Raw genomic sequence first — 21603 nt, forward strand, 5'->3', positions numbered from 1 at the left:
CCTCTCCACAGATGGTCAGTATCACATGTTGCAGTAATGGCTGGACACGCCATGAAGGTACCATATAAAAACAGTGGGACTCAGAGAACTTCGGCTCCACTTGCTCTATGTGTAGAATTGCCTGTCTTTCAAGATGGATTTCCTTCATAGGAACGGAGTGCTCATTATTCAGCATTTGCAGAAGGACTACCGAGCTTACTACAGTTTTCTAAATTTTATGTCCAATGTTGGAGATCCCCGGAATATCTTTTCTATTTATTTTCCACTTTGGTTTCAACTTAATCAGGCAGTTGGAACCAAGATGATATGGGTAGCAGTCGTTGGGGATTGGTTCAATCTTATTTTTAAATGGTAAGCCTTCTGTTTTGTTTCATTTTTCCTAAAGCTTATTCTTAAATTTGTAGCTTGGTCTTAATGATCACATTTCAGATGTGTATAGTTTTACTTGGAAAATCTTTCAAACATACCAGTTAACTTGAAACACCTATTCCTAAATAGAATGTACATAAAGGCATAGAAATGTATACTTGATCTGACTTAGAAGAAAATTCCAAAAGCCTGTTACATATATGATGTGATTAACCAAGAAGTGAGTTAAACGAGCAGCATCATAATGAACAGATTGATAATTCCAGGAACCACTCTGATATTTCCAGTCTAAGTATCCTAAGCACCCAAGGACTTCCCCTGCAAGGAAAACTGTCCCTGTTTTTATTGGAACCTAGGCTGCCCAAACTCCAGATGACTGTCATCCTCTGTATTGAGACACAGGCCAGAAAGCAAGTTCTTTCAAAGTCTTTTAATCACGAGTTTTCCCCATCAATGTTCTGCTTGACTCATTTTTATAGGAGAGAATCGTTGGTCTCCAATTAAGTAATAGTTGTATATTTAAATATATATGCATATTTATATTTCTTTAAATACAGGATATTATTTGGTCATCGGCCTTACTGGTGGGTCCAAGAAACTCAGATTTACCCAAATCACTCAAGTCCATGCCTTGAACAGTTCCCCACTACGTGTGAAACAGGTCCAGGTAAGCAATTATAGCAGCTGCAGGTTAATTAAAGATATTCCAATAGAGAGCCATTGGGCATGATGATCAGCTAATAACTGTACGATATCATAAAGCGTACTAAAGAAAATGTCATGCATGAGGATGCTAAAAGTTCATAAACAAAAATTGCTAATGAAAAGGACAAAAGTTTTATGAGTAAGAAAATTTCATTTTTTTATTTGTAAAAGGGTTAATTAAGAGAATATTCCCCAAATGATTTTTTTTTTTTTTTTTTTTTTTTTTTTTGCTGTACACGGGCCTTTCACTGCTGTGGCCTCTCCCGTTGCGGAGCACAGGCTCCAGACGTGCAGGCTCAGCGGCCATGGCTCACCGGCCCAGCCACTCCGCGGCATGTGGGATCTTCCCGGACCGGGGCATGAACCCGTGTCCCCTGCATCGGCAGGCGGACTCCCAACCACTGCGCCACGAAGGATGCCCCAAATGATTTTATAGTTGGTGTTTTTTAGAAAAATGTCATGGTTTGATACTGAAACAAACAAAAAACAATTAGCTAGAACAAATTACCCCAAAACTATATTAAAATTCTAGAAATGTAGCTTTATCTGCTGCTGTGCAATTTTAAAAGTTATTATAGATCTTCTGAGAATCACATGAATGAGGAGACAATAGACACAGTTTCCGTAAGAAAGATAAGGACTTCCTGGTATTACTATTGCCTATAGAAATTCTCTCTAAGCTTATAATTATTTCTTTTAAATTTCTTTTTTCTCTTGTGTATACAGTATATAAGTAGACTTCTTGATCCATTTTCTTTTTTATTATAAGATTCTGTATGAGTGTAAAGTCTTTACTATGGGAGTTGAGTTTAAGATTTTTAAAAAGGTTTTTAAATATATATAAAGGTAAACTACACGTTGTTTTAATTTCTAAGACTGTGTTATATTGTACCTCACCACAATTTGTTACATAGACTAAAATTCTTGGCATTTGACATCCTGAGACTAACCCTGAATACAGTCAATGTGTAAGTTCCTAATAAGTTTTCTGAATATCTTTATTTTTTGCTCTCATAAGAGTAGACATCCATCTGTTATAGTACTTATCAAACTATATTATAGTTAATTCTTTAATATCTGGCTCCTCCAATAGACTGTGCATTCCATCATGTCAGGGTGGTGTGTATTTTATCTTTGTGAAAGCAATGTGGGATGGATGGATGAATGGATGGATGGATGGATGGATGGATAGCCTTTCAGACAATTGAAATGGTACTTTGGTTTACCCCAGAACTTCCCAGCATGTGTTCTGTCTTATGAGACATTTTCTGAAAAAAAGAAAAGAAAAGAAAAGAAAAGAAATAATACGTTTTACATTCACTCCTTGAAGATTTACAAGTCATGAAGCATATAAAAGGCTCTGAAAATTCCTGTTTAAGAAATAGACTTGAAAGAAACAGATCTATAAGAAATAGATTAGTCTTTATTTAACTTAGTGTTTTTCACAGAGACTGGTGTTGGGCTTTCCTGGTGGCGCAGTGGTTGAGGGTCCGCCTGCCGATGCAGGAGACGCGGGTTCGTGCCCCGGTCCGGGAGGATCCCACATGCCGCGGAGCAGCTGGGCCCGTGAGCCATGGCCGCTGAGCCTGCGCGTCCGGAGCCTGTGCTCCGCAACGGGAGGGGCCACAGCAGTGAGAGGCCCGCATACCGCGGAAAAAAAAAAAAAGAAAGAGAGACTGGTGTTTAACCTGAATGAATCTCCCCTTGGTAAAAACTCAGGGAGGACATCAAAGTAAAGTGATTTTTTGAAAAAGATCAAGCAACATGGGAAAGGCATTCTGGGAATAGAAAGGCTACCTGTCTGCTGATTTCTTCTGCCAGGATTAATACCCCTTTATAGCTTCCCTCATCCTTTTAATGACAAAGACTCCTTCTGCAGCGGCCAGCCAAAAGATAGGCATGGGGGTAGCTGTTGGTACCCAGTAGTCAGTTGGTAAATCAGACATAGCAATGATAGCCTTTAGATGTTTGACTTTTCAACCCAAGGAAAATAAGCTGATTCAAGATCCAATCCAAGTACTCCAGTTTTCTCATCAATTAAAAACAATTAGATATGAAGAATGACTAAGGATGTGGCAGATTTTCTGATACAACTGCCTGAGTTCTTACTTACCCTTGAACATTTTGATTTCTGGACTTTGATGAACTTGAATAACCTGGGGAAAAATTTTGAAATAGTATTTTGAGGCTCAATTTGACTCAGTTTTCTTTATTTCTACCTATTTCTAAACCTTACATAGAGCCTGTGCCCTGTGGCTTTTTTTTCTGAGTTATTTGTAATTTTCATGGCTAATGTGCTATTCTATTGTCCATTTCTGATAGTGATACTCTATTAACCACCTTTCAAATGGATTGCCACTTTCTTGTTGCAGGAAGTCCATCTGGCCATGCAATGGGCTCATCATGTGTCTGGTATGTCATGGTGACAGCTGCCCTGGGCCACACCATCAGTCGGATGGATAAGTCATTCCCCACTCTGCACAGGTCAGCTTTGCTCCAGTCTCTGTAGCCCTGGAACATGACAGTTTCAAACACAGAAAGTCTTTTGAAAAATTCAGCTTAGTGTATTTTTAGTTATTGAAATGTGCTTATTCAATTCTGTCATATCCAAAATAGCAAAATTAATAGAAAATTAAGATTCTGCTTTAAGATAATACCTTAATTAGTTCACGGCAATTACATTATAGGGTTGGATATGTTTAATTGACTAATGACTTTCTAAATGTGCCTTTGGGTACATTAATACAATAATCCATAATACAATAATCACTTTGGTAGCTCACAAATAGATCACCTAAAATTATATAATGATGTATTTTTGCATGCACATTCCCTTGCTTTAAGATTAACTAGACATTTGAGAAGCATCATTCCCCTTGAATGTATCCATTACTTTCGTATAATTATGCTTTCTTCTTTGAACAGCCAATGATTTTGAAGTCAATAAAATATATTCTAGCTTTAAAGACTATGCAACCTTTTTAATTAAAAACATTCTAGAGACAAACTTAAATTTGAATGTTAGTAGATTTAATGTTAGTAGATTAACATTCCGAAAGGCCTAGACCTGTAAGATTATTCAAAATTTTTGTAGAAATTAGACTTTTTCCTTCTTTTCTTTCCTGATATACTTTATCATTAAAACAATTCTGAGCACCACTTTAATCATAAATTATTAGGCTACCTGAGATAAGATTTGTCAGTTAATTGCATAAAAAATACTGAAACGTACACCATTATATAAGTTATTTATAATAAAAAATTTCCAAGATCCATCTCATATTCTACTTTTTAGAGTAATATTGGGTAATATACAAAACAAGTAACCAAAGGAATTTGGGTATCTTTAAAGTTTATCCTGATGAGACTGTGACCTGTATGCCTTAAGGTATTCATTATCTCAAACAACAACAGTAGAGAGTTGTTGTAATTTAAAGAAATTAGCATTTTCTATCCGTAGACAGTTTTTCAAAGTAGGAATCTAGCTAAGCCTCACCTTTTCTCTGTTAGTTCATTTGCTCCTCCAATTCCCAAACCTGGAAAATCATTTGTTTCTTCTAAAAAGAAATTCTCTTGACTCCTCTTTGATTCTTATAACTGCAACATCTCCTTCAGCCATCAAAATGTACTGAGTGCCTACACCTTACCTAAACATTACCACACCCTTATTGATTCTTCTTCCATATGGATAACTCCTGCTTACTTTCTCTTTGAAAGTCTTGTTTCTCTCTATTCCATAATTTTTCAGTAATCAAAGTTTGGTCCAATTATCAGGAACAAATCATTCAGAACACTCAAGGATTCCTAGAACTCATTATTGCTAACTCTTTTTTTATTAAAATGATGAGCATTGCTTGGATTTAAATATTTTTATAAGTTTTCTGCACACTGCTGCTTCTAATCCAAGACATATAACCCATCGGTCACTTTTCTGTTCCTTATTTTCTATGTGTCAAGAAACAAGGAGCCAGGACTCTTGAGAGTCTGTGAAATTAAACCCAGTGAAAACTTGCCCTTGATGGAATGCTCATGTGTTTCCATCAGCGTGGCAGCTGCCTCTCCAGTGAGTTTTCTTCAAGCAAAGAGAGGCTGAGAGAGGAAAGAGGAAGCACATATGACAAAGAGCAAAAAATATATATAATTCATTCTTGATCGCTGTGGACATTAATAATTCCCCCAAACTTGAATTTCCCCTACTTCATTAAAATAATTATCAGGATGCCAAGTTGGCTTCCTTTTATAGCATTTATTAAAATCTCAGGATATAGCACTGGTTAAGTTTAATGCATTGATGAATGTAGAAACATCTGTTAAAGCTTTTCAAATCCTATGGAGTACATAGAAAAAATTTTTGGAAGAAAAAACTCCAGAATCATGATATTATATCACAGCTAGAAGATTCCTCTGAGAAAGATCATCTGGTGTCACTTCCCCCACCCCCCGCATTTTTATGAATGATACAATTTCTTTGCCTTTTATGCTTGTATCTATTCTTCCATCGTAGACTCACCTGGTCATTTCTTTGGAGTCTTTTTTGGTTGATTCAAATCAGTGTCTGCATCTCCAGAGTATTCATAGCAACACATTTTCCTCATCAAGTTATTCTTGGAGTAATTGGTGGTAAATATGATCACTTACCTTTAGTTGTGTCATTGAATGCTTTAGTGTCCTTTGTTTTATGTTGACTCTCTCTGCTAATGTTCCCCAATCTCAGGTAATCCTATCAAGCCACTGATACTTAATGCTACCCTGGGAGCTTAAGGGGTTCCACACACCTCTCAAATTCTCCATGGACACAATGGCACATTCTCACTCAGTAGGATAAACCCATTACCTCTTCATGAGATGGGCTTCTCTGAAGTGTGGCTAGAGCTGAGTCCAAGTCTTAAACCACCACTTAGGACGGCGTGCTTGTGTCTCGGTCTGGGGGACTTAATAAGGCCTTCCAACCTGCACACCATGCCGTTCTCTCTGAAACACCTGCAGCGATTATTACCTGACCGTGGACTTCATTCAGCAGCTGCTTTGTATTTCCAAGGCAGCGTTCACCATGACTGAGTTTACACTGTTCAGCCCCATGTACCTTTTGAAGGCTCTCTACGTTAATTGGCTGTGGCAATTGAAACATGAATTGCAAGCACCTAGATCAGTGCTCTGCCTGTGAAGTGGTTGTCACTCAGTGCCCTGGACTCCTGACCCATGCCCCTGCACTAATGTGGATGGTGAAAAGACACGGGGCAAGTGTGGTTTTAGTTACTGCCTTAAAAAAAGGCTTTGGAAAATGGATAGAACCTAGGTTTCTACAGCCCTTTATCATTGAAAACTATGGCTAAATTCTTTAATGCAGAGAGGAATAATTCCTGAGAGGTTCAAAGGCAGACAGTTATCTTCAGTGTCTCTTTCCAATCCCCAGGCATGCTTGTGGCAGAGGCCTTTGAACACACTCCAAGGATCCAAACGGCCAGCCTGAGCACATACTTGAAGACCAACCTCTTCCTCTTCCTGTTTGCACTTGGCTTTTACCTGCTTCTCAGACTGCTTGACATTGACCTGCTGTGGTCTGTGCCCATAGCCAAGAAGTGGTGTGCCAACCCTGACTGGATCCACATTGACACCACGCCTTTTGCTGGACTCGTGAGAAACCTTGGGGTCCTCTTTGGCTTGGGCTTTGCAATCAACTCAGAGATGTTCCTTAGGAGCTGCAGAGGGGAAAACGGCTATAGGCTGAGCTTCCGGCTGCTCTGCACCCTGGCCTCGTTGACCACACTGCAGCTCTACCATTTCGTCAAGATCCCGACTCACACGGAGTATTTATTTTACATGCTGTCTTTCTGTAAAAGTGCGTCCATCCCACTGACTGTGGTTGCCCTGATTCCCTACTGTATTCATATGTTAATGAAACCAAGTGAAAAAAAGATTAATTAGAGTTGTGCGGAGGGTTAGTGCCGTGTGGCCCCAGGGTGACCCTCCTCCTCCATCCTCCAGTGAGACCATAGGGCAGGGAGAGACTGGAAGCTTCCATTCGGAGGTCACAAAATGGCGGCCATAGGACCCAATCCATTCACATGTATGATTAGTTTGGCCTTCGGGGTGGTCTTTTTTTTTTTTTTCCTATTTTAGATCAGTTGCCAACATTTAAAACCAGGATATTTGACACAAAAACCTGAATTTCTGTATTTTCCCAAAAAATCTGACAATATGGTAACACAGGGCCTGCATTCCTACCTGGAGACAATCCACTGTTGCTGACTGCCCCCAGTAGGAGACGTGCTCTTTGCAGGCTGTCACAGTTTTCAGTACCCTACAGGCCCCCCAGCATATCTTAAAGTCAGGCTGCTTCTGGCTCCTGTGGGCATTTTAACGGCAATCAAGCCTGATCCCCTCAGTGTTCAGATAAGGAAATAGAGGTTTATTCAGGTGAAAGAGCTCACCGGTATCACACCACCGTCAGAACAGGAATTAGAACCCAATCTTCTGACATGTATTTCCATGACACCATGTTTTGTTTCTTCAAGAGGTAAAAATCTGTAAGAATGAATGCTTTTACATAGGTTCTATAATGTTTGCCATGTAAATCAGCTATTTTTTCAGAAATGACATTAAAATACCATATGCTGTTTGACTTAGACCATGCAAGCAGGGTCTTGATGGGGCCAGCAGTAGCTCTAGTTATGGTTACATATCCACAGGAAAGGAAACAGGCCAGGTTACTGTCTGGACTTGAATCTCTGCTTAACTCCTGGTCTCTGTTTTATGGTAGTGCTTTCCAATATTTTAATAAATTCTGCTGAAGATGTTCGGCTTAGAACATTATTTACCCCCCAAAGGGTTCTCTCTTCACTATGACATCCTTATACTTTATTTTTAGGAGCTAATCTTTCAAAACCAGGGAAATCAAGTGCCTTTCTTAAGGTCATGCTCTAAGCCAGGAAAACTATGAAATGCTTATATCTATTAGCTTGGTTCTGTGTGTACTGAACTGTGATGAAAAGCCACAGCTTTATTTCAGAAAATTATTATTGATGGAATATTAATATACTAAAAATTTTTCAGTAAAGTTTTTTTCCCCTCATTGGACCTAGTAATTCTGGACTTTAAGTTGATAACTAGGGAATTCCCTGGCAGCGCACTGGTTAAGAATCCACCTGCCAATGCAGGGGTCACGGGTTCGACCCCTGGTCCGGGAAGATCCCACGTGCCACAGAGCAACAAAGCCCGTGCGCCACAACTACTGAGCCTGTGCTCTAGAACCCGCGAGCCACAACAACTGAGCCCCTGTGCCACAACTACTGAAGTCCGCGTGCCTAGAGCCCGTGCTGAGCGACAAGAGAAGCCACTGCAACAAGAAGCACGCGCACGGCAATGAAGAGTGGCCCCCGCTCGCCACGACTAGAGAAAGTCCACACGCAGCAACGAGGACCCAATGCAGCCAAAAATAAATAAATAAATAATAAAATAAATTTAAAAAAAGAAAGAAACCGCTTAGGCAGCAAGAAGAAGAGCTTCTCACAGCCTTGGCAAAAATGCCTGCCTTTAATAATGATGGAAAAGACTCTTCTGCTTCCAATTTATTTGCCAAAACTAAGTGGAATTGAGCTTATTTGACTTAACTGTAACTATAACCATATTTTCATAATGTCCACATATCTACATATTCAGAAGAAAAATGTCAATATCATGAGCTTTCAAGATGAGAAAATCTAGACAAGTGACTTGAGAAACATACATTTGAAAAGATATGCAAATTAACAAGAAGAGTGTGGAATCCCTTCCCTTTGACAACATTTTGAATGGGTATCTGCCTTAGCGGGTTAAGTTGATGCCTTCTCTATGCCTATTTCAGTACAACAGAAGGGTGATTTAAAAAATTACTATAAGGTGCCCTTTAAACTCAAAGTTATATCTCTAAATGCTTTATATTTATTCACACCCTGTAAATAAATTCAAGATCAAACTGGTACATATACATACAAAAAAAACTTGGTATAAGAGAAAGTCAAAAGACTTGGTATTTAAAATGTGAGTCATTTCTTAAGGATATGAAGACTGTATATTCCAGCACGTCAATTGAACTTTCTGCAATGATGGAGATGTTCTGTATCTGTATGGTAGCCACAGCTATTAAACTCTTGAAACACAGCTAACACAACTGAGGAACTGCATTTAAAAATTTTATTTACTTTTAATTAATTTAAAGTTAAATAGTCATATGTGTCTGTGGCTACTGAATTGGGTAACACAGATCAAGTCCCAAAGTGCTTTCCCTAAAAAAAAAAATTTTTTTTATGTTGTCACCTGTACCACATTCCTGTGAGACAGCATGAATCGATGTTAACTGCTTTATTCTATATGGAGAAACTGAGGTGTCAGTGGTTTGTTGGCGGAACATGGACAAGGTATGTTTATTCCAACCAGGAGATCTTTTGATTAGCCCATGGATGTTACTTTCCAGATGAAAAAAATAATAGTTACTGTCAACAGGTTCAAAACATGCATGGTGATAAGTAATTCCCATTGTGATCTTCACACATTTTAAAAGAAATTTTAACATGTGTGGTAACTGACACGAAACATTTCTGGGGCTCGAAGGATTAAAGTGACCATAAAAAGTTAATAGTAAACTCTGCTACATTTTCGAGAGAAATCCTCTGCAGATCTGGGAGTCTCTCTCTGTGCAACTCTCTTGTCTTACTCTGTCCTGTGAGCTCTGACTGCTTTGGTGTCCCAGGACTCTTAGCTCTGTCACCTCAAATCAGGGAGTCTGAGTTCCCCCTCCCTGAACTGTGCCCCAGAAACCCTTGAAGGGTGACAAAACTGAGTGGAGCTTTATCCAATATTCACATGGCTGGATGACTTTCTGACCAAGTTTTCCCGTTTGTCTGGGTCTCTCATACCCATATGCTGGATATCAGTACTTCTGAAGATATTCAAAATCTATTCAAAAAGGATCGCTGGTATCTAGTTGCACCTGAGGATTTGGCCCTTGTTGACTGACTGTCCTAGCCTCTCTGGAAATTGCAAACAGCTTTCTGGAAGAATGGACCTCAACGCTGCCAAGAAACTAAGGTGGTGTTCCTAATTTTTCCTTCCCCTTACCTTTAAGGCTTTCTGATGGTGATTCCACACTGAAGGTAAAGTAGTGCTACTTGTTTATTTTTTGAAGTCTTCATTTTGTTTTTCTTAAAAAAAAAAAAAAACAGTTAACAACAAGAAAGGTCTGTAAGAAGCAACACTCCAGCAACTTCTGCCAAATGACAGCAACTCATAAGAAAATTCTAAGAATTAGAAACGCTTCCTTTTAGCTCTGCAGAGGACAAATGCAATTTATGTCAAATGTGAGGCTGATGTGGTGTGGAGTACTAATTACTGTCTTTGCTGTTCTTTGATGGAGATCACAGTAATGACTTGGAAGAAATCGCATCTCATTTCTTTTGGTAGCACAGATGTGATTGCACTCAAGGAGGGAAGAAATTCAAAGGTTGGGGTTATAAAGGTTAACACAAAGCTGACTAATTATTTGGTTTTTAATTTCTTAGAATCTTTTCTTCGAACATTTTGCCAGGTGATTTCTGAATCTATCTTCTGCTTATAAACTGTGATATTTTCCCCTCAATACACTATGTCCTGAAGAAGCTGCTGGGACCCAGGGAAGGTAATGAGACGAGTGGCAGCTGTGGTCCTGCCGAGCGGGATTTGTGGCACAGACCGGGGGCTGCCAACAGGAGCGATTGCTCTCACCCACCTTGGCCCATTTCCAGTGCTGGCCCAAGTGAGAGCAGAAACCACTGCCCTGGGACAATCTGGCCACTCCACAGGAGGTGCAGTCCACATATGTGCCTGGGAAAGTAACCCAGAGCTGATTAAGATGAAGAGCTTCCTTCTCCTCTAGCTCCCCGCTGCCTTCCATATCAGTTGGGCCAATCATGCCCCAACTTCTGTTCAAAGACTTGACTTCTTCTTGAATTCAGTCTTGGGAACAGTACTGGCCAGACTGTCATCCCTGCTCACACGCACTGCCATTAATGGAAGGGGTTTTCTAAAGGTGGGCATTGAGTTCACCCATCACTGCCTTTCTTAGATGCCACCCTTGCCCTCAAACTCAGTAATTCTTCATTGAAAGCATCTGATCCTCGAGATCTCTTTTTCTACAGAATCATTCCAAACTCCGCCTTTTTATAATTTTTTTGAGTGAAAGAAATTGTAGTGGCCCTGCTGCCTTTCTATTTGAAGATTGCATTGACTTAACAAGGGGGAAGTCAACGTTCCTGTCTGAGTTTGTGAGATTTTTGTGTACATCTTATCCTTTTAGCGTTGGAGTATCGGTGCCCTGCTCATGCTGGCCAATCAAGAGATGGTACCGCACATCCCTATATGGATCCCGAAAGGTGTCAGAACTCAAGGGGGCAGGTGCTAGAGAATTCACAGACAGATAGATGTACAAAAGACTTCTTGGAGTCTGGCAGCAAGCACCCGGGATGGAGTCCTTAGACTGGGTTCTAACCTGTCTCTGCATCTAACCACTGGGATACTGGGAGTCCATTTAATGTTAGTGGATTCAGTTGACCAGTTTCTAAGATGAGGGGCTTAAAATGGACTTAGAATGAAAGGTTCCTTCCAGCTCTGACATTCTGCAACTCTGAGGATTTCATTCAATAAAACTGGAAGAAGAGCTAGAGTACATTAAATTTTACTTACATGCAAATGAACAAGGCTGTAAATTCTAAAGTGTACTCCATTTTGTAATTTGCTACTTTAATAAACAATTTTAGACTTATGTAATACATTTAAGTCTTTAAAACACCCTATTCCTATTAGTATCTGAATTGTATCGCTATGAAAGGAGATGCATGGAGACGTGAAATAATGTAACTGATCTTAGAGGGCAAAATTATTCATATGAAAGTATTCACAGACTTCCTGCTCGAATATCTTAACAAAAGAAATCCTGTAACTAAATCACCAGCTCCATTTCCCCTTCCTTAACATCGTAAAGAAGAAATTCTTCTTGCTGGAAGAGATACTAATGGGGTATGTACAGTAACAGGCTGAGTGAGAAGGGAAACAAGAAAATTCACTCTGTGGGAGGAAGGGTTTAACCAACTTGCTATGTGAGGAAAGTGCTAGAACTTTGAAATAGCATTTTAGTAAGTTTGTTGTGGACTAATTGTGGATCTCTCAAAGAAATAAAGATAATATTTATTTTTTAATTCTATATGGCTGTTGAAATGTACTTCTTGAATACAACAAAAATTCTAACACCAAATTTTATGATGCCAAGGTTTCTGAGGATGACCGTGCTAAATTAAATTAGAGATTCAGTTCCACGTAGCTTCTAAAATCTTCTCAGACTCAAATAGGGCCCCTTCGGTCTTTGCTCTTTTTTCTCTCTAACCCCCTCTGTCCACTCACCTGACAAACACTTATTAAATGCCTTTAGGTGCTAGAGAATCAAGGATAAGGTTCAATATAGGCCTTTCCCTGGGGTAGATCTCCACGGGCTCCAGGCTCTGGGTAGACTCCAGGGATATCTCTGGCTTGTGGGCTTGGAAGGTTTTGGATTGACACTGTCTCCAGCTACAAATTAGCTGGTAACATTATTCCCCGTCTCTTCTAAACCCCTGCCTGCCCCCCTTTCAAATTCATCCTCTTCTTGAATCACTTTCTTTTCGACTCTGGCTATATCTTGCCAATGGAATCCAGATCGTTCCCAGTCTGAGACCAATTTTATAATGGGAGAGGATGAGAAAGCATAATCACAAAACACTAAGTTTCTAAGTAAAGGCCTCATTCACTTAAAGTGTAATAAAGCAGGGTATATGGTATGTTCCCGAAAAACCACTAGAATGAGCTGCAAAGGACATCCATCCAGTGACATCTCCTTCTCATAGCAGTGACTTTTGCAAAAAGACTGAGTAATTTCTTCTTTCACTCAATGTTTTTGGAATACTTCTGGATATAAAAGTCATACTTTGAGGTCATTTGTGCACACATCAATACTTCAACATTGCTCTATTGTCTTTATACTTATGTTTCAACGTTTTTTATTAATAAAAATCTAAGTGTATCTACTGAGTGTGTTAATCCATAATCAACAACAAAAACTACAACTATGACAAATTACTTCAGTAGCTTATACAAGTGAGAGGTGTTTTTTTCTTGTGTAACAGGTTGGCTGGAGGTGGGCAGTCCAGGCTGCAACAGCTGCCTAAGGATGTCCAGGAGTCAGGCTCTGTCTTTCTTCCTGCTCTGCCATCCATAGTGTGTGGCTTCTATCCAAATGGCCACAGCATGGCTGCTGTGCATCCAGGAAAGAAGAGAGGGGAATGCAAATGGGCTTTCTTAACCCAGGCTTTGTTCCAGAAGGGAAAGCCTCCATAGAGACTTGTGTCTATATTTCATTGACCAGAACAGTCACATGGCTTACCCTAGCTGCAAAGGAGTCTGGGAAGGTAAATATTTTACTTTCCAACCTCTGAGACAGAGGCCCCTCTATCTCAAGGGGTAAGCAAGGGAAGGGGTGTAGGATTGGGTGTCAACCTACAACTTCTTACGTCTATAACAATGAATGCAACTTACAGCTGCCTTCCTCCTCTGCAACCTACTAAATGGTTTCACAATAACACACAAAAATTATGAAGGCAAGATGCTTTCTAAATAATGAAATGGTTTGTGAATGTTACTATGGGGTATATTTAAATGATTAATTGAATTTTCAAACTCTAAGGTTTTTTTTTTTTTTTTTTTTTTTTTTTGCGGTACGCGGCCCTCTCACCATTGTGGCCTCTCCCTTTGCGGAGCACAGGCTCCGGACGTGCAGGCTCAGCGGGCATGGCTCACGGGCCCAGCCGCTCCGCGGCATGTGGGATTCTCCTGGACTGGGGCACGAACCCCAGAGAGAGTCCCCTGCATCGGCAGGCGGAACACGGCAGGCACGAACCCCAGAGAGTCCCCTGCATCGGCAGGCGGACTCTCAACCACTGTGCCACCAGGAAAGCCCTTTAAGGTATTTTATGAAAACATTGCTCGTCTCTTACTTTGATTCCATACTTGATATACCAGGAATATATACTCTCAACCAGTAAGATAGCACAATTTTCTTTCTTTTCTGTAGTCATTCTTAACTGTAGACACTAGCTCTGGGTCACCTTCAGTGAACAGCTCCCTTTCTATCTCCAGCTATTCTGTTCTTCTCACATCTATCTCTTTGTATCTGAGAGTAGGAGCTGTACCTGAATTACAGGAAGGAAGGAACTGCCAACTCACTGGCTATATATTCTTCCTTTTTCTACTGCACAGTTTGTCTTAGGACTGATTTATTGGGTTGAGTAGTTGCATCCAGACAGCTACATGCCAATCACATGTACCCTGGTTACTCATTATGAGCCTTAGGATACCATACAACTCACTAATGAGCACATTATAATGTTGGCCAGTGCTAATTAGATGATAATCATGTGCATTGCTTTATTTACAGTCTACCCATTTAAATTAATTTGACATTTAATTGAATACAGTGTGAAAGAAATTGGAATTGTGTTTCAAATTTCGTTTAAGTTAATTTCACCTGACGTCTCTTATAGGCAGGTGAGATTATTCACTTGATCTGGAAATTTTCAGCAAATACAAATGGACATAATGCTTATTTTATAATGGCACACACGCATGTGTAAATTTATCTCAAAATGTGTTTGGAAACAGCAACCAAATTTGCAATTTTTTATCTCCACTAATATCCTTATGTGCTCTGACTGCAGAGAGATTCTGCATGCATAAGAGATATTAATAGATCCAACTCTTAGTTGGAAACATGAGGCAGGATCCTAAAACAACCTGAATAGAATATTCTGATATTATCTTAGGATAGGAAAGTTACATTTAATTCATGAATAAATATGTGGCAAACTATACCTAATTATGATCCTATGTATTTTCCTCTTTCAGGACATAGCATCAAAAAATTAAAGGATCTACCTTTTTAAGTGAGTGTATGATTGCCAAAAAATTGCATGCATGACTGCACTACTAAATTCAAAGTCTTTTTATTGAAACAATTTCCTAACAGCACATGTAGAATAGACTTAGAGTAACTGTATGAAAAGGTGTTTCTATACAAAAGGATCTGGAGGCCAACTCTTCTATTTTTTTCTCAAATAGTAGCATTTCTGGTTCATGGGTATCTGCTTTCATGCAGTTTTGAGACACTTACATGACAGAATTTCTTTAGGCCTCTCTCATTCTTGAGAATAGTTTGCTAGGTATACAATTCCAGGATGGAGATAATTTTTCCCTCAGAATTCTGAAGGCAAATCTTTATGTCTTCTGACTTTTAGTGTCATTGTCAAGAGATCCTATGTCATTATGTTTCTTTATTATATGTCTCTTAGAAAATTTTAGTATCTTCTCCTTTCCCCCAGTTTTCCAAAATTGCATAATAGTGTGCCCAGGTAGGATCTTTGTTTATTTATTTTATTTGACACTTGGTGAACTCTTTCAAGTTGGAAATTCACATCCTTCAATTATAGGACATATTCTTGGACTATTTAATCATTCTTCCCCTCAGTTTTCTCTACACTGTCTTTCTGGAACTGCTGTTAGCTAATTATTGCATCTCCTGAATTGTTCCTCTAAATTTTATTTCCTAACTCTTCATCTCTTTCTGTCCTACCCTCAGGGAAATTTCCCCAACTTCATCTTCCAATCCTTCTATTTTTTTCTTCTGTAAACTTTTATTAACTGGGGTAACAGGGAGAGTTTGATCACAGCAGAACCCATCCTGAAAGCATTAGAAATTACAGAAAGACGAGATGAGTGTCAGACACAACAGATTAAGCAAGTCCCTCCATCACCTGAGAAACAATAATATAAAACTGTAGAAACCAAATCTTTGTGAGTGATACAGGATACGGAACAAAAATGAAGACATTGGAACTCCTGGTGTTGCAAAATAAACTTGCAACTTCATTTCTATATTTTTGAAGTTGTAATTCAATGTTTTTCCCAAATCATTTCAAGCCTTCTCCAGTCAACATTTTCCCTCTCATCAATAACTTCCAAGGACCTTATTTAAAAAATAACTCTTTCTTTAAAATTTTTATTTATTTAATTTATTTATTTTTGACTGCGTTGGGTCTTTGTTTCTGGCTGTGGGCTTTCTCTAGTGGCAGCAAGCAGGGGCCACTCTTCGTTGCAGTGCGCAGGCTTCAGTAGTTGTGGCACATGTAGGCTTCAGTAGTTGTGGCACATGGGCTCAGTAGTTGTGGCTCGTGGGCTCTAGAGCACAGGCTGAATAGTTGTGGCTCATGGGCTTAGCTGCTCCGTGGCATGTGGGATCTTCCTGGATCAGGGCTTGAACCCGTGTCCCCTGCATTGGCAGGCAGATTCTTAACCACTGTGCCACCAGGGAAACCCCTAAAAAATAACTCTTAATCATCCATTTTTCTCACCCCACACATTCTATTCCAGGAAACTGGCAGCCTCCCAGCACAGAGCTTATGTTCCTCCTCTTTGAAATGCAAACTTAAACAGATTTTGGTCTTCTTTCTTCAATATTACAAGATGAGCACATGCTTACTGCAAAGCTTAATTCCTTCTCATGGCATTTTTATTCTGCAACTTACTTGTCACTGCCATTTGTCATAACTTAACTAGAATGCTGTCCTCCACCCTCTCCCTCCCTGACTTTGCAACCATCAATGCTCCTGACCTAACTAGTTAACCTGTTAAACCACCTGTGTGGTTATTTACCAGGAAACACTGGACCAGAAACAAATAATATACCTCAATATACAATAGCTCAGGCTTAATTTGTAGGCAGAATTTCATTTGTTGGCCATAGGAAGAAAACACTTATACAAGGTAAAATTCACTATTTTCATTTCATGCTGGGATTTGAAGAAACAAAGGACAGCAACCAATGTGGAGGGGGACAAGGCTTGGGATAGAGCCCCCTGCTCCAGGGACACCAGCAGAATCTAGTCCAGTAAATGGGGACTTCACCACCCACATACTACCCCTTGAATCTATAAATCAACATCCCTGACTGGTAAGCTCCTGCTAATACTTGCCTTTTTCTGCCCCTTTCAGCCTGAAAGCATCCAGAGTATCAAAGTCCTCCTTTCCCCATCTTCATCCTTAGACATAAATGAATCTGCTTTCACATGCAAGAAAACTTCAGTCAAAAAATACAGTTGGTCTTCAGTCCTTCTGTTCTTCTCCATATGATCTTGGCCCAGCTCAGTAAACATTTGTCGAGTGCCTGTTCTCGACCAGGCTTTGTGTACACTGAGGGTTCAAAAATGCAAAGGATGGTTCTCTGTCCCTGAGAAATTCAAAGTCTCATTTCCTCCAAGTCTTGCTAATACCCACGTAGTAACTGGGACTGGCTCCTGCATGGAGAAAGCACTGGGTGATGGCTGAGCAGCTGCTTGACACTGGATTCTCACTGCCACTGACCCTAGTTTCTTTCATTTTCTATATACAGACACTTAAAACTAAATTACTATTGAAAGTCATTAGAAATTAGCTCGGATGCCAATGTATGACCACGTCTGTAAAAGTAAAATATCACTATTTCTGCTTAAAGAAAAACAAACAAAAAAAAACCCCACAGCACTTCTGTAATTGGTGCACCAACTGTGCATGAAGTTCTCAAGTCAGGTCAGCTGATGGGGGCTCCTGTGGTGACTAGTTTGTAGTAGGCTCCTTTCTGGGCCATCAGTTCTTCATGGGTCCCCTTTTCAATTACTATCCCCTGTGACATGACAGCAATGATATCCGAGTTCCGGATGGTGGACAAACGATGGGCAATGACAATGCAGGTCCGACCTTCTCTGGCTTTGTCCAAGGCGACCTGCACCGTCTGCAAAGGGAAGATGGAAAGTTGATGCAAAGACGCATGCTTGTTCCCTGGCCCACCATCACGAGAGTTCTGTTTCATACCACCTGATTAACATCTCTATATTCAGGGGTTAAACCCAAAGGCTTGATAGGAGAGAGAGGATTAAATAAATATTTGCTGAATGCAATGCATCAGTGACTTAAATTGCAGTCTACAGCTGAAAAATTTCAGTGAAGCCAGAATGAACCAAACTACAAGATCACAAAGTAATTTTACAATACTTGAGGGTCTAGTTTGCTAAAATGAAACCAAGGAAACAATGTAAGGTAACAGTTAAATGGTCACTCCTGGGCTTCCCTGGTGGCGCAGTGGTTGAGAGTCCGCCTGCCGATGCAGGGGACACGGGTTCATGCCCCGGTCCGGGAAGATCCCACATGCCGCGGAGCGGTTGGGCCCGTGAGCCATGGCTGCTGAGCCTGCGCGTCTGGAGCCTGTGCTCCGCAACGGGAGAGGCCACAGCAGTGAGAAGCCCATGTACCGCAGGGAAAAAAAAAAAAAGGTCACTCCTGATACTGTTCCTCATTGAGGACATTTTAGCTCTCTCCAAAACAGAATCCTGACTTTTAAGGAGTTAATTCTAAATGGTAAATTTCATAATTGTGTTTCGCCCAATTACATTTCCTTTCATGCAAACTGCACATCAGATACCGCCTCTAACTTTGTGTTGTATGCTTCCCACCTGCTCTGCCATGGAACTTTAGAACTATAAAATATGAAATACCTATCAGATGGCCTGGATTATTTTATTTTATTTAAGAAAGCTCATTATTTACCCATGAAAAAAGTGTCACCTAGCCTAAACAATCTTAAAAACAATTCTTAAAGTGAAAAAAATTTTTTTATTTGAAGCAATCCTATTTTAAATCACTTTCTCTAGACTATTGTCTTTGGGCGCTACAAAGGAGTGGCAATTTCTACTATTAATGAATCAGAAAATTAACAATACTGCCATTTTATAAGGACAAATATTACAGCAAAAAACTCATTTATAATGATCTAAGACTTCAGAAAGTCAGTACCTACCTTTTCACTTTCTGTGTCCAAGGCAGAAGTAGCTTCATCTAGTAGCAAGATTTTAGGATCTCGTATGATGGCCCGAGCAATAGCAATGCGTTGTTTCTCCCCTCGAGAGAGTTGAGACCCCTGGGACCCAACATTAGTTTCATATTTCTGGAAAAAATATGGTAAGTTTGAGAACCAGAAACAGCCATTGTTCCTGTGCTGTAGGGAGCCCACATCAATGACCCCTCTGAGGATTTAAACAATTTTTTTTTTTTGTAATTGGGAATAATTTGTATAAAGGATGTCAAATCCATTTAGGCATATTAAAAAAATATGGCGTTTTATGACCTTTCATGTTGGGAAACACGGGGACTTTGTATCCCTTTCTCTGCATTTCTTTTAGGTTTGTATTTTTGATCTCTTTCTCCTTGCGTATGAGATCCTCCCTGATTTAAGATTCCCTGATTTCCCAACTCCTGTCTGGAAGATCTTTCCAAGACAGAATGATCCTAGGCAAATAAGGGCCTTCAAGAGATCTCCTGGTCCATTCCCTTGTTGAGGTAGCCTCATTCTGGAACACAAGCCTAACTTTCAATCTTCACTCTTGCTGCATACCAGCTCTGTGATCATGAACAAATTATTTAAATTTCTGTGAGCTTCATAACTAGTTAACATATTTGTTGTTTTAGATGAAATTATGAAGGAAAATCCCTACCTGACGCCTACGTAAAAAACAGTTACATTCACAGAGTATTTACTATGCATCAGGTACTGTACTAACTATTCTAGCCAGCTTATCATTTAATGTTTACAGAAATCATTTTCTCCCGATTACTATTTTTCAGTTTCCATGTCTTAATTTTCTTAGTGATCAACCACCAAGAAAGACCCTTGGTGGATGGAAAAAAGCAGAGTCAATATCACACTACATTCAAACTTGGCTCTGGGAAAGTGAGGAACTCCGAGGCAAATGCAACTTACCCACCACGCACAGGAGTTGCTGCCAAGTAATGACATGATCATGATGATAATAGTAACAGCAGCAGCTTTCTTTCTGAGGCTATTATGTGTGCTCTCTCATTCTGTTATTTTTTGCATTTTGTAGACGACTGAGTCTCAGAAAAGTAATTGTTACAGAAGTAACTTTACACTAGAAAGTGGCCAAGCTTGGATTCAAATCAATGTCTGTTCCAAATCTCAGGACGTTTTTCCGTTATGCTAAGCTGATGCTCAATGTGGTACTGCTTCACTTACAACAAGGAATAGAGCATCCTTTGCGTTGGATAACATACTACTTTCCAAAACTAAAGATTATGTTGATGAAGGACATTCATTTTGCGTAAAAGACTGAGACGATCTCAGGGCACTGGGAAATAAGTTGTGTTGCCTTTGACCTTCTCCGTGAGCCACAGTCATAATACTTTTTAGTCATTCTACCTCTCTTCCTCCCTGTCTGCCATAGGGAATGACTCTGACTTGGTACCCACCTCTGGAAGGGACATGACAAAGTCATGCAGCTGAGCCTGCTTTGCGGCTTCTATGACTTTTTCCGTGGGGATTTCTTTGGTGTTGTCTCCATACTTGATATTGTCCACTATGCTACAGGCAAACAACACTGGTTCCTGGGAAACGATTCCAATCTTCGAGCGGAGAAACTGGACGTTTACATTTTTGCTGTCATGCCCATCTATCATCTGCCAAATAGAGGTGACAACCAGGGCACTGAGTTTTAGAATTCCAGCAGTGAGGAAAGTTTGTATCCTAGAGTTAGTGTTATGCAAGATATTTGCTTTGCTTAACAGACAACAATCTAAGGATTCTTGGAAATGAATTATGTTGCCTTTGACCTCTGGAGGTGGTGTCTGTCAGAAGTGCTGTCAAAGTTGTGATCAGACATGGTTGTTTGTTTCCCAAATTCTAGTTCTACGGGTAGTATTATACAAACAGGAAAGGCACTCCAGACAGTATCTAGTTAAAAAAAAAAACAACTTCCCCTTATCCTTTGGTGCAGCACATCCTCTCCAAGTACACAGAATTGCTCAATTTTGAGACTCCATGGGTTATGAAATGGGGTTTCCTATGTAAAGCTGTTGGACAATGTAAGAATCAAATCTGTTTCCTTGATTTCACTGATACTAACCTCTGAATAATTGAGACAACAGACCCCAGTAAGAAAGGAGTACATTTATTCACTTAGTCAACCAACAAACATATATTGAATTACCTGCCACAAAGGCACCATGCTAGACAGTCTTTTGTATGCTATATAAAGAAAAAATAATTTGTAGTGAGGTGGATGGACCTAGAGTCTGTCATACAGAGTGAAGTAAGTCAGAAAGAGAAAAACTAACACCGTATGCTAACACATATATATGGAATCTAAAAAAAAAAAAAAAAAAAAAGTGGTTCTGAAGAACCTAGGGGCAGGACAGGAATAAAGACGCAGACGTAGAGAATGGACTTGAGGACACGGGGAGTGGGAAGGGTAAGCTGGGATGAAGTGAGAGAGTGGCATGAACTTATATACACTACGAAATGTGAAATAGATAGCTAGTGGGAAGCAGCCGCATAGCACAGGGAGATCAGCTCGGTGCTTTGTGACCACCTAGAGGGGTGGGATAGGGAGGGTG

At 39.9% G+C, this 21603-nt stretch overlaps 2 protein-coding genes across 8 annotated transcripts in view; one reads left to right on the top strand and one right to left on the bottom strand.

Moving 5' to 3' along the window:
- The window catches only part of ABCB11 (ATP binding cassette subfamily B member 11), a 106580-nt gene that overhangs the window by 5706 nt on the left and 79271 nt on the right, over positions 1-21603 (bottom strand). For 5 of the 7 annotated variants that reach the window (XM_079923947.1, XM_079923946.1, XM_079923945.1 and 2 more), the window contains 3 exons: positions 20461-20667; positions 18995-19141; positions 16872-17932 (listed from right to left, as the gene is read on the bottom strand). In XM_079923947.1, coding sequence (XP_079780073.1) covers positions 17732-17932; positions 18995-19141; positions 20461-20667 — 555 coding nt within the window. In that variant the 3' untranslated portion in view covers positions 16872-17731. Of the gene's footprint in view, positions 1-3187; positions 3231-3414; positions 3586-5086; positions 5164-7505; positions 7600-10170; positions 10254-16871; positions 17933-18994; positions 19142-20460; positions 20668-21603 lie in introns of those variants that run through there. The other 2 variants (XR_013828666.1, XR_013828667.1) reach the window with 2 other exon arrangements.
- G6PC2 (glucose-6-phosphatase catalytic subunit 2) lies at positions 119-6999 on the top strand (the record flags this gene model as incomplete). The annotated part of the gene is made up of 5 exons (XM_079923948.1): positions 119-351; positions 927-1036; positions 3447-3558; positions 5579-5694; positions 6488-6999. Exons 1-5 carry the CDS (start codon positions 134-136, stop codon positions 6997-6999), a joined length of 1068 nt encoding a protein of 355 aa, XP_079780074.1. The 5' UTR covers positions 119-133.

Source organism: Stenella coeruleoalba (assembly GCF_951394435.1).
Source record: "Stenella coeruleoalba genome assembly, chromosome: 6".
Taxonomy (NCBI): domain Eukaryota; kingdom Metazoa; phylum Chordata; class Mammalia; order Artiodactyla; family Delphinidae; genus Stenella; species Stenella coeruleoalba.